At 44.0% G+C, this 23,948-nt stretch overlaps 1 protein-coding gene and 1 long non-coding RNA gene across 2 annotated transcripts; one reads left to right on the plus strand and one right to left on the minus strand.

Annotated features, from left to right (window-relative positions):
• The first annotated feature begins 5,694 nt into the window (after positions 1–5,694).
• Positions 5,695–22,378, plus strand: s1pr2 (sphingosine-1-phosphate receptor 2). The gene is made up of 2 exons (XM_018705071.2): positions 5,695–6,576; positions 19,105–22,378. The coding sequence occupies exon 2, from the start codon at positions 19,234–19,236 to the stop codon at positions 20,347–20,349; it is 1,116 nt and encodes a 371-aa protein (XP_018560587.1). The 5' UTR covers positions 5,695–6,576; positions 19,105–19,233; the 3' UTR covers positions 20,350–22,378.
• On the minus strand, positions 22,051–23,873 carry LOC108903002 (uncharacterized). Its single transcript, XR_001964176.2, has 2 exons — positions 23,812–23,873; positions 22,051–22,955 (listed from the first exon to the last, which is right to left on the minus strand). It is a non-coding gene; the product is annotated as an uncharacterized LOC108903002 (long non-coding RNA).
• Between the last annotated feature and the right edge of the window lie 75 nt (positions 23,874–23,948).

The following is a 23,948-nucleotide window of genomic DNA, read 5'->3' on the forward strand; positions in this document are numbered from 1 at the left end:
GCTGAAATAAGTTGCAAAAGGTGGGATGTTTTCTAAGTCTGTTGGAAAATGAAAGTAAAATTTTTACCACTTCCTTTTTCACATCTTCTATGTTAATCACACTGGCGACAAATAAAATGACTAATACGCAAATTTTATCACAGCCCCTGCTGAAACTTTGGTCTCCCATGTGATTGTCTGGGCTGTATCTGGATAATGGTGTGTGTGTGTGTGTGTGTGTGTGTGTGTGTGTGTGTGTGAGATCAGCTTTGAAGACAGACATGCTTCAGGCTGTATCAGGAGAGTGTGACATTTAGACGCCTCCTTCCCTCTTTCCCTCTCTCCTCACACTCTTTGTCTCTTTTTTTTTATTATACATTTTACCACTTTGACAACATAAGCTGGTTCTGTGAACGGTCAAATCTGACTGAGGGCACGGAGAGGAGTACAGGTCATGAGAGAGGCTGTTATGGACAGCTGGATTAGAATAATGGTCTGACCCTGATCCTTCTTATCTGATGACCCCTTCCCCAGCATTGACCCCCAGCAGCCAAGTGCCAGCTTCCCGTTTTGGGAAACGGCAGATAAGTCGTGCTCGAGGAGAGAAATGTGCACCTTTGGACGCATGTGTTAGCACAAACGCTCTTTTGTAAACACACTTCTACAAACACATGCTGACGCTCTGCCTCAAGCAAAAATACACAAAGATCAACTTATTGAGTCGGGCCTCTCTGTGTCTCAGCCCATACAACATTCAGGCTTCTGCAGGCAAGATTCCAATAGGTGCACGCTTGACCTGGTTACCGAAAGCTTATTTTACCCTCTATTGACCAACTTCACTTCACTTCCTCCCCTCCTCTGCTTACAAACATCCATCCTGTTTCTATTTCCTTTTTTTGACTCCTTTGCTGCACCGCTTCATTGGCTCCTTTGGCCTTTTACCCTGTCAAATCTTCAAAAACTTTCCACATGAGAGGACACACTCACACATACACACACAAAAAGGTCAGGTCTGTTTTTTCTGTTGCGCTGAGTGATTGCCGTGCAACATCTGCGCACTAAATCTCTTTCTTACCTCGGCGAACACGTAGTACCTTGGAACATCAACAGCATTGAAGTCAGAGAGTAAGAGCAGATGCTATCTGGCTATTATAGATGTGACAAAACAGCATCTCATGACTATCTTAAAAACATGGAAAAACATGAGTAATTCTTAGCTTGATTTGCATTTTGGTTCCTTGTCTTGCTCTGCAATACCACACACACAGAGCTACACCTACACACACATACACACACACACATGTGCTCATGCAAACCTATGACTAACCTTTTGAACTTACTCTCTGGTCAATGAATTAACAAGAAATGTCTGGGTTGGGTTTCTTTGCCAGTGCAAGAGCAAGCGCTGATGGCTGCCATATGGTTTCAGGTCAACAGCAGATTTTGACCTGTGCGCTTTGTGATGCCGCTGAGGATTAAATGACACAGATCCTACCTGCAAATCGGACACCTCTCTCACACACACACAAACACACACACACACACACACACACGCACACACAAACAAAAATGACTGTTTGACCACAGAGCTGACAGCAGTTGCATCACTTCTCTTATGAATGTTCCCGCCACCACAGTGCACAAACACATACTTTGAGTTATAATGTCTAGTAATGGATGGGTGGATTTGAACGTGTTTTGGTAGGGGTACTTCAGCAAGACTCTATAAACACTGGCCTAATCTGCAGGAAGCCACAAAAGTCATGACTCCCCCCCCCCCCACCCTTGCAGGCCCCCTCACTTTACTATCTACTAACACGCTTCTCCTCATTGGACCAGTGGACAGTGAATACAACAGACACCCAATACTAATACTCACACATGGTAACCAGTACACAGACTGGTGCAGAAGTGGACCATGGGAACAGTCCTTTCAGGCCTGGCTGTAAAAATAAGGTAACTTTATACTCCTGTGAGAGGCGTCTCAGCAGAGGGGTGGAGCGATGAAATATTGTGAAAGCACATTAAAGACAAAAATATATAAAATGCGAGGGTAAAATGCCACACAGGAAGAGACGAGCAATGGAAGTTAAATCATGTTAAACTCTCAAATGACCACGCTCTCAGTGGCTATCACGTCATGCATTTCTTTTGTGTGCCAGTAGATGAAGTGACCTGAAAAACAGACACCGATTCTGACTTTATTGCTGCACAGCAAACAGATCAAATGTGTAAAGAATTTGAGTTCCTTTGTGTCAAAGGAAAGGAAAAAAAACTAAACAAAAAAGCTGCTAGATAGTCTAGAGATAAGCAGTAAGGTAACACTGCAGGTCTCCAGGGAGTGAGTGCAGGATGGACGGATTTCTTCTTCTAAACCTGTGAACAGCAGAGACATGTGGCATAGCCAGCCACTTAAGCCCACTGTTTTGAGTGCAGAGAGAGATAAGCCGGCCTGTCTCCAGGCAGCACTCGTGCTGTTGGTGGGGAAACCAAATCTCTGCCTCCACAAGCCCAAGTCTCAATCATTTAACTGCATGTCCAGAGCCCAGGATTATACCTTTTAGTGATTTCAAGATTTTTCAAAGCAACTCCTCTTTATAAACTAATAATGCTTTAAATAATGTGTCATCCTCCTATTATGTAACTGTTAAAAAACTCGTCACATCTGGTGTCATATTTTTTGCTAGGTGTAAATCAGCTAAATAGGTGTTGCATGCACACATCTGGTCACGCTTTAACGTTTGCAGCGGTAAAAATACACATCATGTGTATTAACGGTTATCACAGAGACGTCTGTATGTCTGGCAGGGTATTCATTCGTAGGAGGAAGTGATGGGAGATGATTCCCTCTTTCTATTTGTATTCTCAGTCTGAAATCGAAACAGTTTTTCATCTCAAACTTGTTTTGTCTGGATTAATTAGACTACATGAAAAAAAATCCTGACTGACTCATTACATGAAAACAATCAAGCACACACAGTGGAGAGCTGGGGACCAAGGTGGTTAACCTTATTTCGTACATTACATATTAACAGCTGCATCTGTGGTTCAACTTTATGTACTTATATACAAATGTGAACCAACAAGGGATGGAAAGTCCCCGTATCTCACAGAACACAGAGCCTGAGAACAGTTAGAGTTTACTGTTAATGACTTCCCCAGTGTAATCCTGTGTCTAAAAGTAGGCACGTAGAATATTTAGCTGCTCTTCTAGGACCAGTTGGCCTTTTTTGGATCTTGAAATCTTTGAAAAAAAAAGAGTAGATCTTCAGAGATGAGTAATATAAAAGATGAATGAATGATCCTTTTTCTAGGTCTGAATTGCTACCTACGGTACTTTCTGTTGCTCCTCTGATCTCAATCTCCATCTTAAAACCTTTTAACTGTACCACTTCTGGTAAGTTCAAGATAGGGTTAGGTGACCGCAGCCTAGCTGAATGCTCTTCATAAATGTGTCAGTTTTGCAGTCTGCCTGGCGTTAAAGTATCAACAATTTATAGTCTGACATTTTATTAAATATAATCAAGCAAGACGTTATGAGTGAACTGCTGAGCTTTTGAGGTCAAAGTCAGGCTAGCTGTTTCCCCCTGTTTTCAGTCTCTGTGCTAAGCTATTAGCAATAGTTGATGTGACCACTCTTTGCCTGTAAAACAACATCAGTTCTTTGAGGTACACTTGCAAACAGTTTTTCAAAATGCTTGGCAGGTAGGTAGTTACAAGCATCTTGGAGAATCTATCGTCGGTCTCAGTGTCTTCTGTCTTTTCATGTGATCCTAAACTGACTCCATGATGCTTAGATCAGGGCTCTGAAGAGACCAGACCATCTTCTGCAGGACTCCTTCTTCTTCCTCTTGCTGAAGATAATTCTTTATGACTGTGGCTGTATGTTTGGGGTCATCGTCCTGCTGCAGAATGAATTTGGGTTTCTCAGATGCTTCCCTCATGTTACTGTGTGACAGATGGGAATCTAAACATCTTAAGTGCCTACAACTTTTGCACAGTGCTTTATTTGACAGGCAGAAATGAGGGTGTTATTGATCATCTCATCTAAAACACAACAGGAAAGAGAATAAACATATTTTCCCAAATGTTTCATTATTGCTTTAACATTGCTCCTTGCTACTATAGATACTAATTTCTGTAATGTGATGTACTGAATACAACAATACAAGCAAAATTCATTCTATTCTATTCAGTTCACAAAACAATACCATCCTGGAGAGTTTATTTTGAGGTGGGTTTTGGGGCGCACATCCACATCCATTCGCATATGTAGTAATCTTCCTTGGGGGGTGGGGTGGTGGCGCAGGAGGTTGCTAATAACAGCTGCCAGATGTGCAAAGTCCCCCGAGTCCATGCACATTCTCACAGACAATGGAATGCTTGTGAGGAGCCCCAACAGGAAGTGAGGTCAGGGCTCTTGACCCCTCCCCTAAAAAAGCTTAGTGAGAGACACAGCAGTGGGGCAGCTTTTACTGGGGCAGCTCCTCTCAAAGTGTCCCATCATAAACCTGCTGACAGTGAGGAGCGAGTCCATAAAGCTTCTGTCCGCCTCACATCCATTACACACTGCTCTGTCAACCGGCCTCCACTGTAGCTGAGAATACAGTGGAAAACAAAAGCTTTGAAAATGCACCGTTAAAACCGTTGAAGTTGGCTCCATCTTCTGAGGTTGCAGGTTGAAAGATTTTGTCAACTTGAGTATTGCAAAGTTGAGGATTTTTTCCCTCTCTTTTCACAAGTTGTTCTTCTTTCTCTTTTACAGTGAGTAATTTCCGCATAGGAGTCACTGCGGGGGCGGCAGGGATAAGTGTGGTGAGAGTGGATTGCACAATCCCACTCCCCTCCACACACACTACCCCAGTAAACCATCATCAGACTTGACATGAGTCAAAGTTGAGACTGTTTGGTAAAGACAAGACACACAACACTTATTCACCTCCATAGTTTGACTTGACTGTGATCCGCAGTGGGGTCTTCCCCCCACCGCCTGTGTAAATGCCCTGATGTCATACAGCCAGGTGGGACTCAACAAGAGGTAACTTCTGCTTCCAGATTACAGTCATTTTTAAATGGAAAACCACATAAAAGTTCACCTCTGAATCACCACACTGAAGAGTTTTCATTTCTCTCAGCCAAATTCTTTCATTTTCCATTTTCTTTTTTCATCATTTCCCTCAAGCTGTAGCTAACTGTCAGTTTTTAAAAATAAACCAGATCATGTGTTAGGGATATTTCATAAATCTTATTGCTGCACCCACAGATTTCTGATTTTATTTGAAATGTATTTAACAGAAGCCTGGGAGGCTCTAGATGTTTTGTAAGATAATAGATAGACTAATAGATACTGTAACAAGATTACACAGACCCCTCTCCTGAACACAGACACATGACATCATAGCCACGTGGGATGACTTCGGCTTTCAGTGTAATGACTGTGAAGACATTATTACCTCCTCTGGGGTTGGATAGAGGCTCTTTCACTTGGAGCCAGCACCTGCCCCGCTGTATGTCAAGGCACAGCCCTGGTGACTAACAAGCCCTGACTTTCACCTTAATTTTATTACACCCATACTCAGGCCTGAGGGATACACCAGACAATTACACAGATGACTAATCAGAAATAACGAATATAAAACATAATATAATAATATAATATATAGTAAATAGCCTGAAAAGAAGAAGCAGGAGTAGGTGAAATGATGACTGTTTATTTGTCATGCTCCTTTAACACTGATTGTCAATACATTGCCACAGAGCTGTATGCATTTGCAGCTGGCTTCTTCTCAAGGGAAACTGAGCCAGGATGAGTTGAAAAGTGTGGACTCCGGATCATGCTGGGATCTTAGCAAAGAGGAAGTGAGGAGGTGGAACATCTGGACTTCATTTGCGTGCTCCAGAGTGGGGAGAAACGCTCCAGAAATAGGCTTAAAAAACAGTTTTCCATATTAATTGCTGCCGCATCATCGTTACATATCGACACGACTCGCGACTCTTTACGGGGATATGACGTTTTCGCATACTCTCTCTGTCGCTCGTGTGAGTGGGTGTGTGTGAGACCGCGTATTGTGCGTATTGTGTGTGTGTGTGTGTGAGTGTGCCCGTGCGCGCGCGTGAGCCTCCCTGACGCTTCGCTCCACAGCCCCGTGGAGCTGTTGTTTCCCAGGGAGAGAGAGAGAGAGAGAGAGAGAGAGAGAGAGGAGGAGGACAATCACACACGGACTGGTGGATTTTAGAGCGACAAAAGAGAAAGTGCGATCTCCCGCTTTCATTCATTCCTCCTCGTTTTTTTCTTTTTTGAGAGGAACTATCGCGCTCTCCGGTTTTCTTTTTGTACGGTTTCTGCGGTGGCGCACAGACAGAGACAGACAGACCGGTAGACTATGGATTTACCACTGGCTAGACAAGACACGCCGCCTAGTTCTCTGCGAAAGTTTTGATTGTCATCGTTTTTTTTGTTGTTGTTGCTTTCTCGACCCCGGAGCAGAAGGGAGAGCGCTGAAAGTTTTCTTTTGACCAGCTTTTGGAAATTGATGACCACATGTGAGGACATTTGGAGACAAATATGTGTCGGAGCGTCTTTTCGCCGCTCATGGGGTAAGTAACCGTCTGAAAACATAGTGTGACAGCGTGCATGTGCTGCTGCAGCCTAACAAAAGGATCTGATGTGACTCGCGCTTCTGTAGAAGGCTTCTCAGTTTAACAGTAAGTGAGACACATCCACGAGGCTTCCCCTCATGACATCAACCATCGGTGAACTTTTATAGTGAATTGAAACTTTCCAGTCACAATCAAAACCTCATCTCACGAACACCTTTGACAGCAGCAGCAGTGTGTCCCATTTAAAGTCACACGCCGCCCCTGGACGTATATCCACCTGAAGCAGAAACACACCTCTGCTGCTGCAACCTGCGGCCCATGGCTAGTGTTTGAATCCCGTGTGACAGCTGCGTTTGTTAAACAATGAGTAGTGTGTGTTTTAATGAATAACGTCGTGCGGTGTTAAATATTAACATGCGGGCCTACAGCTGTCGATCATACGTACAGCGGGTGAAGCGGGTGAAGGGAGGGGTGTGTGTGTGTGTGTGTGTGTGTGTGTGTGTTTGGGGAGGGGGGGGGGGGTTGCAGTCTGTGGCATCATATCTAGTCTAATTGTTGCTGTTGAGATGAGTTGCGTGGACTGCAGGGGCGTCCTCGCGGGGGCCTCGACACACGCACACACACGCACTGTTCCTTGGAGCCGTTGTGCAGCCTGCTGTGCCCCCCCCCTCTCCCCTCACCCCCCGCTTTGACCCCTCCGATGTTGTTGAGGCTTGTTCATCCGTCACTCTAAAGAAGGCATTGTATTGAAAGGACGTATTAATAAGACAAAAGCCCCCATTATCCCCATGTACCGGAGTTAATCTCATGGGTTTTGGAGATGTGCTGCTCCCCACTGGAAGGCAGCACAGAGCTTTCACAAGCAGAGTATAGTTTATTGTTGTTAGATTTAAAATCAGTCACAGATAAGGAATATGAAGTTACAATAACATGCATTCCTGTTGCTGACTAAGAGTTTCTTTTGCAGTTTTGTGTCTGTGCCATCACTTGCAAGGCTAGTTGCTACATTTCCTTATCACCACTCTAAGGCCATGCTAACCAGACAGCACTTTAACCGTGTCCAAAAGAGTAAACCCTGCAGACTGGGAGTGGTGGGGTGGATACAGAGGTGTCAGCAGTGCAGTCAGGAAGCATCCTGTTGTAGCAGAATCCTCAAATCTCAGTGAGATAAGATGATAAGGTGGAGGAACTAATGTTTATTGCCCTGATAAAAAAGCCCCCATCCATCATCCTCTGTCCTGTGGTTGGTCTGGTTCAATCTGCACACTGTGGTGCTCATTAACAGGCCTGCCTGAAACTGGAAAAGGCTCGGTGGTGACATTATCTCAAGCACAAGCCGAAGGTGACAGGGCGAGAAACCAAACTCTTGAATGCACGCGGATGCTACAAAGACCTGCAAACATCTTTCTGTGATAACATCAGCAGCCAAGGGTGAAGAGGAAGCACGGTCAGCAGAGAGAAGACTATCAAGTGTCGAAGGCTCCTGTCACCAGGTTCATTGATGCTAGTTTAGTGTGAGAGCAGCCTTTTTTTGTTTGCAGGGCCACTTACGGACTCAGGTGCTTCTCCCAGCGTGCTTTGGACCAGCTGGAAGACAGGGCACGATGCAGCCTGTCGGCCCGTCTGCGTTGGCCGCATGTGACCACATGGCTCATTACACCAGAACAGCACCGGCAACCCCACCAGGGTCTGTCTGCTGCCAGGCTTCTTCATACAAAATCCACCATCCTTGGCCTTGGCAAGAGTAACCTCGGGGTGCTGTGAACAGCGTCAACTTATTGGCCAGACACTTCACAGCTCTGGGCACACGCAGCCTTTTCACAGACTGGGAGCACACATGGTATTAGTCTTAGCAGTCTATATAAGAGGAACTTTAAAATCTTTTATGTTAGAGTTCATGGAGACTGGCTCAGTCCAGCAGCCCATGACATCATGAGTTGAGGATCTCTGTGTTGCTGACCCAGCTCACTGTGCACAGTGGCCCTGTTTTCCTCCACAAGATGACCGCTGTAATCGGACCCTTCTGAATGGGGACTGCCAGGGATAGCGTGAGAAATTAAGACAAATAGATGAGTTGAATAAATAAATAGATGTATAAGTGCACGGATGGATAAATAAATTAATGGCAATTCAGTGGTGGGAACTGGCTTTTTTTTCTAGTGGAACAGGTCACTAGGGGGTTGAAGGCGGAGATGGGTGGGTTGGGTGGGTGGTGTCGATCCCTAAAGGATGCTCGGGTTTCAGCTCAGGCCTGGGAGCGATCCACTAATAGGAAGCAGCGAGGAGGCTTTTCCTTGGGGAGGCTGACTTCTCTTTTGTTGTCTGTACTCACCACTTTATTCAGCCACACTGGAAGGGCAACAACACAGAAAGATCAGAGGAGCGACCTGCCGGAGGCGTCCAGGCTTCTACCTGGTTAAATGAAACCAGCCAGAGGTCGATGCATTAACTTTCTGAACTTTTTTTGGGCTTTTCCTCTGTGATATTAATAGTGTTCCTCTGTGGACGGCCATCTGGGTTCTACAAGGCTCGAGAGTTCGAGCTGGTACTCCCCACCACCACCACCACCACCCACCCCCTCTTTGCCTGAAAAACACTTTCCTTGGGTGTGGCAGCTGGAGCAAAATAAACGCCTTCTGTTCGCAAGCTGCCAAAGCGCAAGTCACAACACACAGCTGACAGCATGTAGCTTTCTGACTCACAGCCAGGAGCTGGGAGTGTCTTAATATGGCGTCCTCTGCTTTTTACCCATTTTGTAAACACATTTGAAAGTAGGATGTCACTGAAGACTGTTTGCTCTCTGTTGGCAGGTAGAGAAATAAACACACACACTCACTTGCCCTATCTGTCTCTTCTTTTCTAAACAATCTTCCTGAGTTGCAAGAAGATGTGGTCATTGCTGTTCTGATTATTATATAAACATTTACATAAGCTGATATTTAGTGGAGTCTGACTATTTTAGGAAGGTGTCTCACCAAATGAAAGAATCCATTAGCTGGAAAGTCTCCTGTTAACATTCCTTTTCCACTGGAGGGACAAGTTATAAGACCCCCCATGACCAGGTGCTGATGCTTGTAGCAGCATGCCAGGATTTCCTGATGCTTTCCAGGGTGGGGATAAGGCTGCTCTCCTGTCACATTTCAAGCTGGAACCGGCCCTTGTTCCAAAATGCTGTCGGTTGGAAGTAATGCAGAAAATAGTTATTCAGAGCTCTGACTGGCATTTTACATTGTGTAACGTTGTTCTGCAGACAGGAACATTATATATCTTTCAGAGACAATGACATGTAGATTGAGTGCAAGGTTTCTGGTTACTGCTGTGGCTTTAGATGGGATCTGCAGCACTTTGCAACCTCTCTTTAGGTTATACAGTGTGATTTATGAATTGGATGGGAACGGCCTCATACTGTCTGTTCCTGCGGCGGCCTTAATCAGTGTGGTCATGTCGTGGTTTCCCGATTTCTGGTCATTCTCACCACTCACTCTGGAGTGATCTTGGAGCAGGTACACATGAAGATGCTGTGGGTTTTGGAGACCTACTCCTCCCTCCTCCTCCTCCTCCTCCACCTCCTCCACCTCCTCCTCCTCTTTCTTCTTCCCTCTTGGAGGCCTTTGTTATCCAGTCAGCTTTGTTTGTGCAGCTGGAAATCTCAACAGGATTACTTCAACACCCCACCTCCCTAGATCCAGAAGTAAGCTGGAGACAGTTTTCTTGGATTTTGAATCACCCTATGCAGCCAGTAGAGAGCCTGTAGAAGCTATTCATTTTGTTTGGAACTGAGAGCTAACTTGGTCTCTCCCCCTGACAAGCTCTATCAGATTTTCTAATAACTAAAAGACTTTAAAAAAACACTGAGATGGTTTGTTCTGTTAGAAAGAGCTATTAAGATTGTTTATCTTCAGCTTCAGTCTTTAGGCTTCAAGCTTAAAGACATGATGGAATTAACCTCCAGCCAAACACAAGCCGGGTCATGATAGAGGCCAGACTGCTCCATTGCAACAGACAGATTGAGTGGAAATGGATGCTGTTTACTTCAAACTAATACGACGACCGTTCCCAACATGTCTATTTCAGATGAGGCTCGTCCAAGTCAAAGTCAAGTACAGCTGCTGTCTCACACCATCTGAAACGTGAAACCACGGCAATACTCACTTTCAGACCTGTTTTTGCATTTTTGGCAGCCTATTCTACCCAAAACCTTGCGTAAGGCTCGGTAAAGCTGCACGAGAAGCCAAGATACTTACTGTGGGGTCTTTACTTTTTAAGAACTTTACTCATGTTGCCAGGAAATAAAACAGACATAGTATCCCTCCAAAACTGTGTAACTACCTCGAGTCTCTTTCCGTGCACAAATTCACTGATCTTTAAATGCAGGTTGTAACTGTACTGGATCTGCACAATTTTTTTTTTACAGTTTAAGATACACTGTCCTTGTGTCAGAGAGGCTAATTGATGTTGACATCACAGAGTTTTTCAAGAGTTACATTTCCTCTTCAAAGCAAGAAATTCTCAATTCTATTAAATGCTGAGGAACGACTGTGGACTGTGTGGACACAACAATGTTCTCTCTCCAGGCAACCGTGTTTTTCTCCAACAACAGAGCTGTCTTTAATGGATCTGTGTTTGCCAGAGGAGTCTGAGGTTGTTTTCCTATGCTGGACCATGAGGAGAGATGGAGGGCCTCCATCAATTCATCATCTTATCAGTGGGCACTGGGCAGAAACAATCAGGGCGGCTTTGTGTCCTCTGTGTGTTAGCATGTGTAGATGGTATCATTTCCACACCCCCACCCCCCCGTGCAGTACTTTGCTAACGCCTCCTCCTTTGCTGTGTGTTTGATTTTTCCACGCAGTTCTCTGACAGTCTGCGATGTTCTGAAAATCACAGCAACATCAGAGGAACAATGTGTCACTGTCGCTGTCACAGCAACACGGTAGTAGAATGGAAATACATTATGTTGTCATGTCTCGAGCTGGCTGGCATGCCATGCAACACATAATCACAAACTCTCTCACGGCAACCACGTCGTTTCCCAATGAGGCAGTAGAACATGAGAAGGGGTGGAGTTCAAGGTCTAGCAACAGAGTAGAATAGAAGCAGGGATCCAGGACAAAAGAGACCCGTAAAGGGTTCAAAGCCATTCATTAGCGGAGACCTCATTGTAAAGATAAGAATATGGGAAAGTGTGAGAGGGGCTGAAACTTGAATCAGGCACACCTCAGCCTTCAGACCTAAGGTTTCTGATGCAAACCAGCCAGACCAAACCTGACGTTTTTTTACTGTGTCACCCAGACCGGTGTGCAGATGTCATGCACTGGTGCTGAAGGCAATGTGGTTAATACAAGTTCACCTTTATACGTGCAAATCTCACAAATTCACAGCTGAGCTGAGCATTTTTTGTGTGTGGTTTACCACTGTTCCATGTCAAGCTTGAACTCTGTCAACAGTTTTTACTTTTTCATGTTGAGCAAATCTTTGGACAGTTTGCACATCGCATACACATCCCGCATATAGAGATATATTAACATGCAAACAGAATGATAATGCTGCTCTTTTCTGAAACTGTTATGAGTAAAGCTATATGAAACACTCATTAATTTTTTTTTTTGCTGACAAGAGGAATTAGGACATACACAGTTCTAAGAAAGCAGTTTCTTAGTGCAGAGCTCCAGAGTTTCTTGAATTGAGAGCTTATTGCACAGTATGTGCTGTAATGAAGTCTTTAATAGGGGGCTATAAGAACATGTCTGCTCCAGATGTGTGCTAAATAGATCCCTCTTGATGTGTATTTAATCACCTCTTTGTGGCCTCGTCTTTTGATCTCTGTGGTGAAGTTTAAAATATACGAGGGGAAGGGAGGGTTGGGGGTGTTACAGTGAGGATGATGCAGCTTTTCAAATCAGGGAGCAGCATAAAGAGGAAATATATGCAAAAGAGAGCGATATGAAAACATGAATAATTTGGAAGCCAGTGACTTAAGTTGACAGGAATAGTATGAGGGTGAAGGTATTACAGTAATTGCCTCTCAGGCGCCACCCTTGGAGATCCCCCACCCCCCAAATAGGGCAGACTGATGGGGAGGCGGGGGGGTAGTCTGCCGGTCATGCGGGTTATGGCTCCTGAGGGTGTATGATGCCCTTCTTTTACGCTGCTCTTTGTCTCCAGCTCAACTCACTGCCACTCTAAAAGCCCCACAGCGCATGAACAGCTGCCATAAATAAAGCATTGCAAAGTTGCAGTGATTACCTAAGTAAGGAGAGGAACAGAAAACAAGAGGAGCCCCTATGAAACATATAGTTAAAAAAAACTTCTTTGTTCCTGACTCAACTATGTTGACAGATTGAACCCCTCAGAAGAGGCTGTACCCAAACTGTCAAACTGTTTGACGAGCGAAAGGGTAATCCCTAATTATATGATGGAAGCCCATGTATTGGGGACAACCACTTCACTAATATCTAGCAGCTTATATGCAGTTTTAATGAAGCTTGACTGTGTTAGCACAATAATGAACAAAGAGAGAGGAACATTTTCTCTTGGAGCTAAAATTAAACCTCAAACACTGAGTGAAAACACAAGAAGGAACAGGTCAATATGTCAGTAAATAGGAAGTGTTTTGCTTTAAGCCTCTCTATCAAACACCATGGTGCAGGTTATCATGACACTGATATAAACATGTAATAAATACTTCTGTATATTTTTCACAAAAAAGGATGTGATATGTGTATGTCTGTGACATGGTTTGGCAAGTTACAGACATTCCTCTGCCAGGTTTTTTTTTTCTCTGTTCAATTTGTTGTTCCCTAAAATGAGTTCCTCTCCAAGGAAGATACTGTGAAATTTTGCAGGCCCCCATTTCATATCTCTCAGTCTGTTCTCCCTCTTGACTGTGCATGTTACGGCGCGACACTGAAACAAACTCTCTTCTCTCTAGTTTGCACTTCCCCTTAAAACCTCTATTTTTCATTTGTCTGGCCGTGTCAAAACAACAGATCCAGCGGATTTCTTTTTTGGTTTTTGTTGCCACAGCCCGCGCTCAAATGTGTGAAATCACTGCCAGAATGTGTGAGCCTGTCTGCCTGACAGAATTTTACAACTTTGCTTTCTAGTTCTGTGTAGAAAATATCAGTAACCATGTGTAGGTATCTAGTCAGTAGATAAGAAATGAATGAAACAAAAAATGGCTGCATGTTTAGCATGCTTAGCTTTAGTATTGACTGTCAACTGCAGTGGCATTTAGTCTTTTATGAATGTTTTGTTGTAGGTTTGTTGTGTGGACTTGAAATGAACACATTTTCTCTTATTTCACACCACAGTATGAAGGTTTTTTAAGCTTGTCCCAATGTCAGCTGTGCTTCATCACCATCACTGATTTTGGCATCAGGGAGCTGGTTCTCATTGTGGCACGCAACAGAGATAAGAGCAACGGTTTAAGATAAGCTCCAGCAGTCGTGACTAAGGTAGAGAGATCTGCATGAGGCTATTTAGTCTCTGCTGTGACCAAAGTCATTTAAAGGACCAGGACGCAGCTTGGTCGTATCACTCTGCAGCAAACATGAAATCCTCCTCATCCCAGTTACAGTGATACTGGAAACATGAATGCTTTTTCCTGGAAATTGAGGGACGGGCGATCAATAGCGTTGCTGTGCTAATGTGAAAAGATTTCTCTCACACACACACATCAGACCTGGGGCTCAGTGATGGATAGAGCTGCAGAGAGACGCTACAGCCACCTGCCAGCAGACGCAGTCCATCCCTGTGTTTTTTGTGGTTGCAGAGATAGCATGGAGCTGCTTGAAAAAAGAAAAAAAAGCCTGCTGTAATGGCCACATGTGTGCAGCGGCTTGTGTTAGCCGCTGAGCTCTAGCTGTAAATACAATACCACATAATATGTCATTGCTGATAAAGTTAAAGAAACGGAAAACGGTAGAGAACAACCGTGGGTGTTCTCAAAGCATGCCATCTTTCAGTTTAGTCACTTCCGCAGAACTGAAGCTCCTGTGGTAGCAGTGGTGAAACTTTGTGGTGGTAATAGTTGTGTTTTCTCCTGTGTGTCTGACATGTCAACACTTGAACTGGGGAAACTTTCTGACTACACTGCTGCACTTTGCATTTGGAATTTTCCTCCTAGGAGCCTGAGCTCATCTGCGGTACCTCCCCTCACATTCGCACCTTTTGGTTCACTTCCTTTAAAATACACCTAAAAGTACCTTGGGTCACGTTACATCCTGTTTGAGTTTAAAGACTTAGATGCCAACACTATTTTTGCTGTTTAGCTGAATATCTCCATCACTCCTGTCACTCAGACACAGACATTATTTCCTGGAAATACTTGTATTTCTTTCTCAAACGAATACTGATTATTACAGTTGCAGCACCCGCAGACTATCCTTTGGTGGCCAGAAGAAGAGGGGTGTAGACAGATTGTGCTCGCAGTTACAGCAAAGCACTCTCAGAGACAAGTAATTCACTGATACCACCGTTAATGGCTGTGAAACTGAACAGGAAAGAACAAATTACAGCAGCAGATGCTTTTTGTGCATCCATGATGGATTACCTCGTGACTGTTTTTAAATCTGAGGAGAGATTAAGTCTTTACAACAGAAGAAAAGCCTAATGTCTTGGAGAGGGAGCAGGAAGTCATTAAATTTCCTTAAAATGGAAAATGTACATGATTAACGTTTTTATATTTCAGTCCTAACAAAGGAGGCCTTTCTGTTACACTCATACTGCTGCCTTTTTAGAGCATGTTCTGTGAAGAGACTGTTGAAAGAAAAAAAGTTGCTGAATTTGTTGCTATGTTGCCAATACAGCGACTCATGTGCAGGTAGTGTGAAGGGCAGGTGGAAAAAGATGTGTTACAGGATGTTTCAGACCACAAACAGCTCAACAAGAAAAAGAGGCACGCTGATCAAATCTAGGTAAACAAACAGTAAACGTGTTTCAGTGCAAACAAGATGAACCACAAATGTAAACTGGCCAAACACAAGGTCAGTTGCCGCTCTTATCTAGACCAAAATGTCTATGCGAGATTGTACATATGAGTGAAACCGTGCGTGTGCAAGGAAACGTGGGCACGCACTATGTGAAGTTTTAGGAAGCTCTATTATCCTTTTAAGTGCCTTTTCACAGAGAGGGAGGGAGAAAGTGGAGTGATGTTTAAGTAAGAGTGTGACAGGTAGCAGGTGGTGTAATGGGGCGGCGTTGCCTTGGGTTTTTTGGTTGAGCAGACAGCCTGCTAATTGGGGCTTATCAGGTGTTTCTGGGAAAAACACCTGAGGCTTTTGTGCAGCCGTCAGTCCCGTGATGGAGAGGGGAAACTTGGTTAGGATTAGGAGAAAACAAGAGTCAGCTTTCACCAGCAACCAGCAATCCCTTCTGAATCATCTTTTGGATGTTTGAAAAAAAAAAAATCTATGCTCTATATGCAGCTATTTGCAACTGTGGTTCAGTGGTTGATTAAAGCACACTGCCATCTCAGCATGGCTGCAAAAAGCAGGCGGAGCTGTGAAAATGTAAATACACTGATAGTGTCTGTGTGAATATGCAGCACAAGACCATCTCAGCATTCTTTCTCAAATGATGAGAAAGATCAAATAATTTTAGCATATCCTGTCTCTTGTTTCAGCTTCCTTTTTCTCTTTGACTCTTCTTTTTACTCTGCTGTCCACAGTTGTCTCTTTCATCACCTTGTCTAACCTGTGCCGCTGTGAAATCCAGACAGGATATGTGTTATCGTTCTTTCTGTACCGTCGCGACACCCTCACCTTCTTCATAGCACTTTGACATTTGTTGAAACCAAACATAATCCATCCTTTCTCTCCTGGTGAAATTAGTTTACTCCTAAAAATGTAATTAATTACATGCATTTTCCAACATGTACATGTGTATATGCACAGCTTAATACAGCTTAAGTGTGTTAAGTTTAGTTATATATTTCATTTATTAACAGTTTGTTGTTCTCCCTTTCTGTTAGTTAAGAAAGCAGTCATTGTTTGACATGGTGTGGCATTGCCTTATGTCTATTGTGTGATGTCTGGGTTAACTGTAGGCCACAGCACTGTCGATGGGTCAGGAGGGAGGTGTCACATATAGGAGGAAGCCTCCACTCCCGTCGACCAATCGCCGTGGAAACGCCTGAAAGGCGCACGACAGGTGTAGGCGCAGGGCAGGGCTTGCAGCACGACTGTGCTGTAGGCAAACCTGCCTATCAGGTTCCCCACACACAGTGAAATCCCCTGATGACAGACACCAAGGGCTCCAATGGTTTCAGGAGGACCTCGAGCTGTCTGCACGACAGATGGCAAGAGAAGTGTCCTGAGAAAACCTGATGGAGCTGAGAGAAAGACATGGGATGAAACAAAGGAAAAGCAGTGCTTTTTTCTCTGAGGGGGCTGGAGGCTGGCGAGACACTGAGCTGGTCTATGTCGGCTGACTTTTCCATTAATAAAATCATTATAGGCTGCAATAATGTAACCTAACATGATTACACTGATGCAGCTGGCACATGTGCTCAGCCTCAAGCCTCCTATTTGTGTCTATTAATGGAGCTAAAAAGGATGGGGGAGAGACAAGCTGTCCTGATACAGCAGTTCCAACAAGGGAGTGCTCAACTGTAAATAAATTTCTGCTATGATACAGTCGCAGCAGCCAAATAGAAGTGTGCTGTCCCATTATTAAGGCTGAAGGGCAATGCTCTTCACATTGAAGGAGACTATTGTTCTTTGTTCCTGCTTGAGGAAACAGCGTGCTGGTTATTACTGGCAACCAATAGCAGCTGTGTGCTGAAAAAGGCCTGTGTGCAGGGGAATGCTCTGCTTTTGCACTACACCGTGTCTGTCACAATCAGCCGCGTGTGTGTGCGAGGAAGGTTTTCCGCCCACACGTAGAGAAAAGCTCTGTAGTGCAACGCATCGCGACTGATGAGCCCGTGCGTCTATGTGCTCATCACAGTGACGTCTCAGATTCCTGCCTTTGTGTCCAGATGCCGTTCCACATGCATGCTCTCTGTCTGGCTTTGTCTCTTTCCCCTCTCCATCTCTTGGTCTCTCAGGTTTTGAGTTAAAGCCCAGCAGAACAGAGAGGAGGCTCAGTCCCAGTTTCCACTAAAGCTTCCCAGCTAAGAGCTGCTGCAGCCGTCCAGGCTAGTTGCAAAGACAAGCATCCGTGTTGAATTACCTCTGGAGCTGGCCTGCAGAGGGATCCTGTTACTTTTGACAGGTTTAAGACACCAGCTCCACCTCTAATTAGATTTCCAGAGCCTCCAACTTTCCTTTGTTTTCAGCCCTGTAGCTGCAGTGCATTTTATTTTGTCTTGGTTTGCCCTTGAAAAGAGTCATTTGAGGCCACATTAGTGATTCACAGGGTTTTACTTAATTTCTTTTGCTTCATCCATATAAAACCTAAACCTCATTAGGTCAAAGGTTTTCCTCATTGGTTTCACACTAGCAAGCTTGTTTATGTATTACCTTGTTGGATACATTAGGCAGTAGCAGCATTAGGCCTAATGTCATAGTCATTATTCTGACCAAGTCTCAATACAGCACACATAGCCATGCAAAATCTTTGGTGTTTTGAATAATTAAAATGGCAATATGTCTGACAAAGTGTTTTCTCAGAAAGTCAAGGAAGCCCCCACCTTCTCCTCTTGGGTATCTATTTGATTTGCTGTTAGCAAGGGGTGGGAGGTGGAGGTGAGGGCTGACTGACTGATCCACAAGCTATGCTGAAGTTTCAAGAGGTAGCTCACTGGAGTGGAATGGTTCGCTCCCCTCAACAATGCCGTGTGTTGACAGCCGAGTGCTCGAACAGGGTTAGTGGAATGTCCCCGCTGCTCAGACATTTGTCTGAGCACCAGCGCTCACAGAGCCTCACAGAGCATTTATTCTTCTACCTGAAGACGATCTCTTTCCTTTGGCAGGTTCAGGGAGGGAAGGTCTTTGAATGTTGATATGCCTCAGAGTAAATTTATATTTCCCCGCAGAGTCATTTTTTATGATAACGTACAACTCCCTTATGAGCCACTGGATAATTACTTTCCATTTGCTTTAGAATTCAACAAGCTGCAATTGTTGCCTGCATGGGAGTTCAGTTTGAGATGTAACAAATGGATACAGTGAGTGCAGTGTGTTCACTGTGTGGTCCTTCATTTGTGACATGTGATTGCTGAGTCTTTGCTTTAAATGCTAACTTGTCATGATGAATGTTAATATGTTAGATCACCTCAAGGATGTGATAATAAGGGGTTTTTATTTTAAAACTCTGGCCTATTGCTCTTCCTTCTTACTTTGACTTTATGTTATTAAAATGGAGTCTTCAAGCGAATTTAGGAAAATGTCTAGTTTCCACTCTACAGGCCGAGGCACAGGTTGTTGCCTGGATACTTTGTTTTTCTACTGGGTTTTGACTTTGGCGAGTGCATCGCTCTTCTAAAACGTATGTTTGCTTTGTCACCGTTTATTTCATTAGTGCAACTGAATTTCCCTTGTGGGTAACCCAGGCCTTCTCTTTCTTTCTTTGTGTGTGCAGGTGACCCGCATAGAGCTCCCTGAGACGTGACTGTGGGACGGGCGGTCTCCCTCCCGGCCGTGGGCCCTCTTCCTGTCCTCTGAGGCAATGATTATCGCCGTAGACGCTCTGCACAACTCAGCTGTGTGAATGAATCTTTGCCGTAAAGCCACTGTGCTCTGCCACCCTGTCACCATGGAGAGCAAGTATTCCCAGTACTACAATCAGACTCTGATCCACTCCTACTATGCCTATGCTAAGAATATGACCACCCAGGATCTGGATAAGTACATTGAGAGTAAAAAACATCTCACCACCCTCAACATTGTCATCGTGGTCCTCTGCACCATCATCATCCTGGAGAATCTGCTGGTCCTCATTGCCGTGTGCCGCAACAAGAAGTTCCACTCCGCCATGTTCTTCTTCATCGGCAACCTGGCGTTCTCTGACCTGCTGGCAGGCTCGGCCTACATAGCCAACATTTTTCTATCAGGGTCGAGGACTTTTGAGCTGAGGCCCGTGCAGTGGTTCATCCGGGAGGGCACGGCGTTCATCGCTCTGGCGGCCTCCGTTTTTAGTTTGCTGGCCATAGCTATAGAGCGCTATATAGCTATCACCAAGGTGAAGGTGTACGGCTCCACCAAAACATGCCGCATGTTCCTCCTGATAGGAGCTTGCTGGGTCACCTCCATCCTGCTCGGAGGACTTCCCATCATCGGCTGGAACTGCATCAACAACCTTCCTGAGTGCTCAGCCGTATTACCACTCTACTCTAAGAAATATATAGTCTTTGTTGTCACCATTTTCAGCATCTTACTACTCTCTATTGTCATCCTCTACGTCAGGATCTATTTGATTGTACGCTCCAGCCACCAGGAGGCAGCCAACTCACAGGCCTATTCCCTTTTGAAAACAGTCACTATAGTGCTGGGTGTCTTCATCATGTGTTGGCTGCCCGCTTTTATCATCCTCCTCCTAGACTCATCCTGTGGCATACAGTCCTGCAAAGTCCTCTATAAAGCGGACATCTTTTTTGGCTTTGCCACTCTGAACTCAGCTCTTAACCCAGTGATCTACACGCTGCGCAGCAAGGACATGAGAAAGGAGTTCCTGCGCGTGTTGTGCTGCTGGGGGGTGCTGCAAAGCGGGCGGCCCTCCGAGCGTTGTCTGGTCCCTCTAAAGAGCTCCAGCTCTCTGGAACATTGCACAAACAAACATGAACATCAGATGACACCCATCATGCAAGATTGTACCACCTGTGTCTGATATGGTGCAAACACATCAGAGTGCCTGCGCGCGTGTGTGTTGTGTCTGTGCTTGTGTATGTGAGTGTGAGTGAGAGAGAGCGTGTGTGTATATGGCATGAGAGGCTGTGATGAGACAGAGAGATGTTAGCAAAACACATCCTGGACTGAGACGCCTGGCGAGGCTGACTCTGTCGAGTCTGTGTCTGCAGAGACACGTTCTACAGTGCAGACTCTCTTCTTATTACAATCAAAATTGTGTGAATTCACACAGTCACAATCAGCATTCAATCAGTTCACCCATGCAGTGGGTGTAAAAATGCAATATTTCAAGAGGGGACCAATTTAAAATGTGGGAACTTTCAGAAATGTGAAAATAGTTTTTTTTTTCATGGGTACTCCCATTAGTTAATATGGAGTTGCAAACCATTTTAATGTATAAGCCTGTCACCTTGTTTTTGTTTTTCTTTCTTAACATCTCTGTTAAAAGCCAAAAATGGAAACATAGCATGCATAATGTCATAGTTGTGGTGAGTTGTTTTGGGCCTTTCGAAAACTACATCTGTGCAAAGCTTGCAAGGTTGCACTTTGTAGATTACTTCAGTGATTGTTGTCCTTTGTAAGGTTTAACCACAATACTCTCCTTAACCGATATATGTGCACATTAGGCTGACAGGTTCATCACTTGTTCTTTGCAAAACCGGAGGCAGTGATCAGCTTCACTCAGCACTGCACTCCATCAGAAGCCATAATACCATGAGTGCTCCCTCAACAAAACCAGGGCTATATATCCCCTATATAACCTTGCTTAAACCATCTGATAAACTACAACAAATTTACATAATCTGCTTACATTTACTGCATGACATTCTAACTCGTGTGTACGCACTAATGTGTATGATATATTCCAGCTCCAGCTTCCATCACTAACACCCCTTCCCTCGTTTGTCCTCATAATCTGTCCCTCTTGCTATTACTGTTGTCTTTTGTATTTTAACAGTTTCCATCGAGGAAGGTCCAATCAGAAAGCACATTTCCTGGAGTGAGTTGGCACTGATGAATTTTACTCATTGACAGCTGTCCAGTGGCTTTGATTAATGGGACAGATGTCCTGACAGTGTTGTAGCGACGTAGCAGCAATGTGCAGTCTCTGCTTGTGCCTTCCTCTTGGGGAATTAGGCTGAATGTATGTATGAAGTGTTTGGGGCAGGCGCTCCATTGTTGACAGTATTATTGATCATTATGTTGAATTACCAAGTCACTGACGATCAGAGAGTGGGATGAACAGGGTAGGTCACTCTCACTGTGAAGTCTTAAATAGCACCATGAACAAGAATTTGTTGTGAACATCCTGGTTTAATTTGCTTGCCATGTGCAACTTAAGATATAAACAAGTCTCAGCTTTCCAAAGACCCCTCGTCTCCCCTACAAACTGGGAGAAATTCTTGTTTCAAACGCACAGGGTGGATGGGTGGGTGGGGATTTGCCTCCTTGGGAGGTCAGCTTCATCCTCATTCTCTGACATCCTACAACACACAACTTCCTTCAGACATAGGAAGTCCTGTTTTTCATTGTCCGGTTCCTGTTGTTCAGGGTTACACTAACCTTCATCCTGTAGTCACACATTTAAAATTCTGCTCTCCCTCAGTGTTTTTGATACTGACTTTTACGTTTAGATGGCCAAGTAGAAATGGTGAAAAGCACTTTGGCAGCTTCAGTGATGTTTGCTTTCCCTCCGTTTTTTTTTTTTTTTTTTTCAGATGGAGAGATGTTTTAATCTATGTATCACTTCATTGTGTTGCCCGATTCTATGATTTTTTTAATGATAAATATATGAAAAACTATGTATGTTTGTAAGTATGTATGTATGTATCTTTGTACAGTATGTATGATTTATGTTGTATGAAATGTCTCGTGTGCAATAGCCTTGTGTGTCCAGTAGCACGCTGCCTGTGTTAAACCGGTACAATCTGAAACACTAATGTAGGTACATAAACATTTTGTAATTGCATTCCCTTTTTATAAAATAAATGAAATACTGAAAGAATCCATTTGATGTTCTCGAGTTTAATTCTGAGCTGTGAAGAATTAAACAGCAGCTGTAGCTTGTCTGCAGGTCCTGAGATGTCTCCCTATTGTAAGAAGTATTCAAGCTACAACATTTAGCCCAAACATGCTCCAACAAGGTCAGAAAAACATTAGCATCATCATGACAGCACATAACTGTACATGCAAATGCTACTCAGCCATTAATCATTGCTCTCTTACCTAATAAAACTGTTCAATTGCTTAAAGGCTAAAGCAAGACCGAGCTACGATGGGAAGCTGGGCAGAGGGTAGGGAGGGTGAAAACATGATTTGGTGACGAAGAATGTCTACTTGTAAGATAGTTTGTCTGAGAGAAGCATAAAGAATGGTCCTGGGAGAGGTTTTCGGGTGAAGGGGAGACTTGGGGTGAGGGGAGAGGCTGACTTATAGTGGCCTTGAGAGAGTTGGGCCTGTTTCCTGTCAGACGTCCAGGATTCCTGGGTGGGAACATTGGCTGAATCAGCCCCAGGAGGCTGCGCTGCTGGGAAGTCTGCCAAGTCTTTCCAGTGCCCTGCAGGATATGACATCAGACTGAGAAACCTGAAGGTGAAGTTGTATACACAAAAACATTTAAGTCAGCACACAAGACAGATGTGAGTTTATCCCTGCAAAATGGAACAGTTTGTAATACTTAACAAATAAACAAACTAAACATGGACAAAAACACAACACACTAGAGAATCATCTCCATTAGATTATGTTGATATAGTACGCAAAGACACACACACAACTAAACTGCCTTGGTATGGAAAACTAACCACTGCTCATTTAAAAAAGGTCTGAAGATTGAACTTCTATGATGAAACTGACTGTAAATGTGGTCAGTCAAGATTGGCCAACCTGTAAAATCCTCATAATATGCCTATTTTCAGACTGTCAATGACACAGTGCCACCTTGTGGTAAAATAGGCCCATACACTGTATGAAGGATGTTTTCTCCACACACTTACAACTGCATAGATGTTGTTTCAGAAACGATTGTTTTGTTCATTATTTTATCGATTAGACGATCAATCACTAAAAGACAAACGTATGTTACAAATGTTTTGTTTTGTCCAAAAGCCAAAAATATTACATTTACTGTAAATTAAATTAGAGAAAGACTGAAACCTTTCACACTGATGGAGACGGACCCTCAAAATGTTTTGGATTTTGGCTTTAAAAATGACTAAAACGATTACTTCTATATAAAAGTAGTTGCTGATAAAGTTTCTGTCGATCCACTGAATATAAAAGGAGACAGAGATACCCAGCCAGCGTCTGACTCATAAACATACATTACAGGAACACTTAAAAGTGAGACTCATGCTATTGTCACCCTGCATTAGGTCAACTACTCTGTAATTCTTTGCAAGCACATCTATTTAATGATTTCATTCAAACTACAGATACATACCATCTCAAATGTGGAAATGTAATATTGCTCATTAGTAAACAACATTCATGTCGCTTCCGCTTAGTCAGTTGTCTACAACATCTGGCAAACAGCAGGGGTAGGTCAAGTTATTTGTTTATTTCAAGATAGTGACTTGT

This window comes from Lates calcarifer, linkage group LG11, assembly GCF_001640805.2.
Source record: "Lates calcarifer isolate ASB-BC8 linkage group LG11, TLL_Latcal_v3, whole genome shotgun sequence".
In the NCBI taxonomy this organism is placed as follows: Eukaryota; Metazoa; Chordata; class Actinopteri; family Centropomidae; genus Lates; species Lates calcarifer.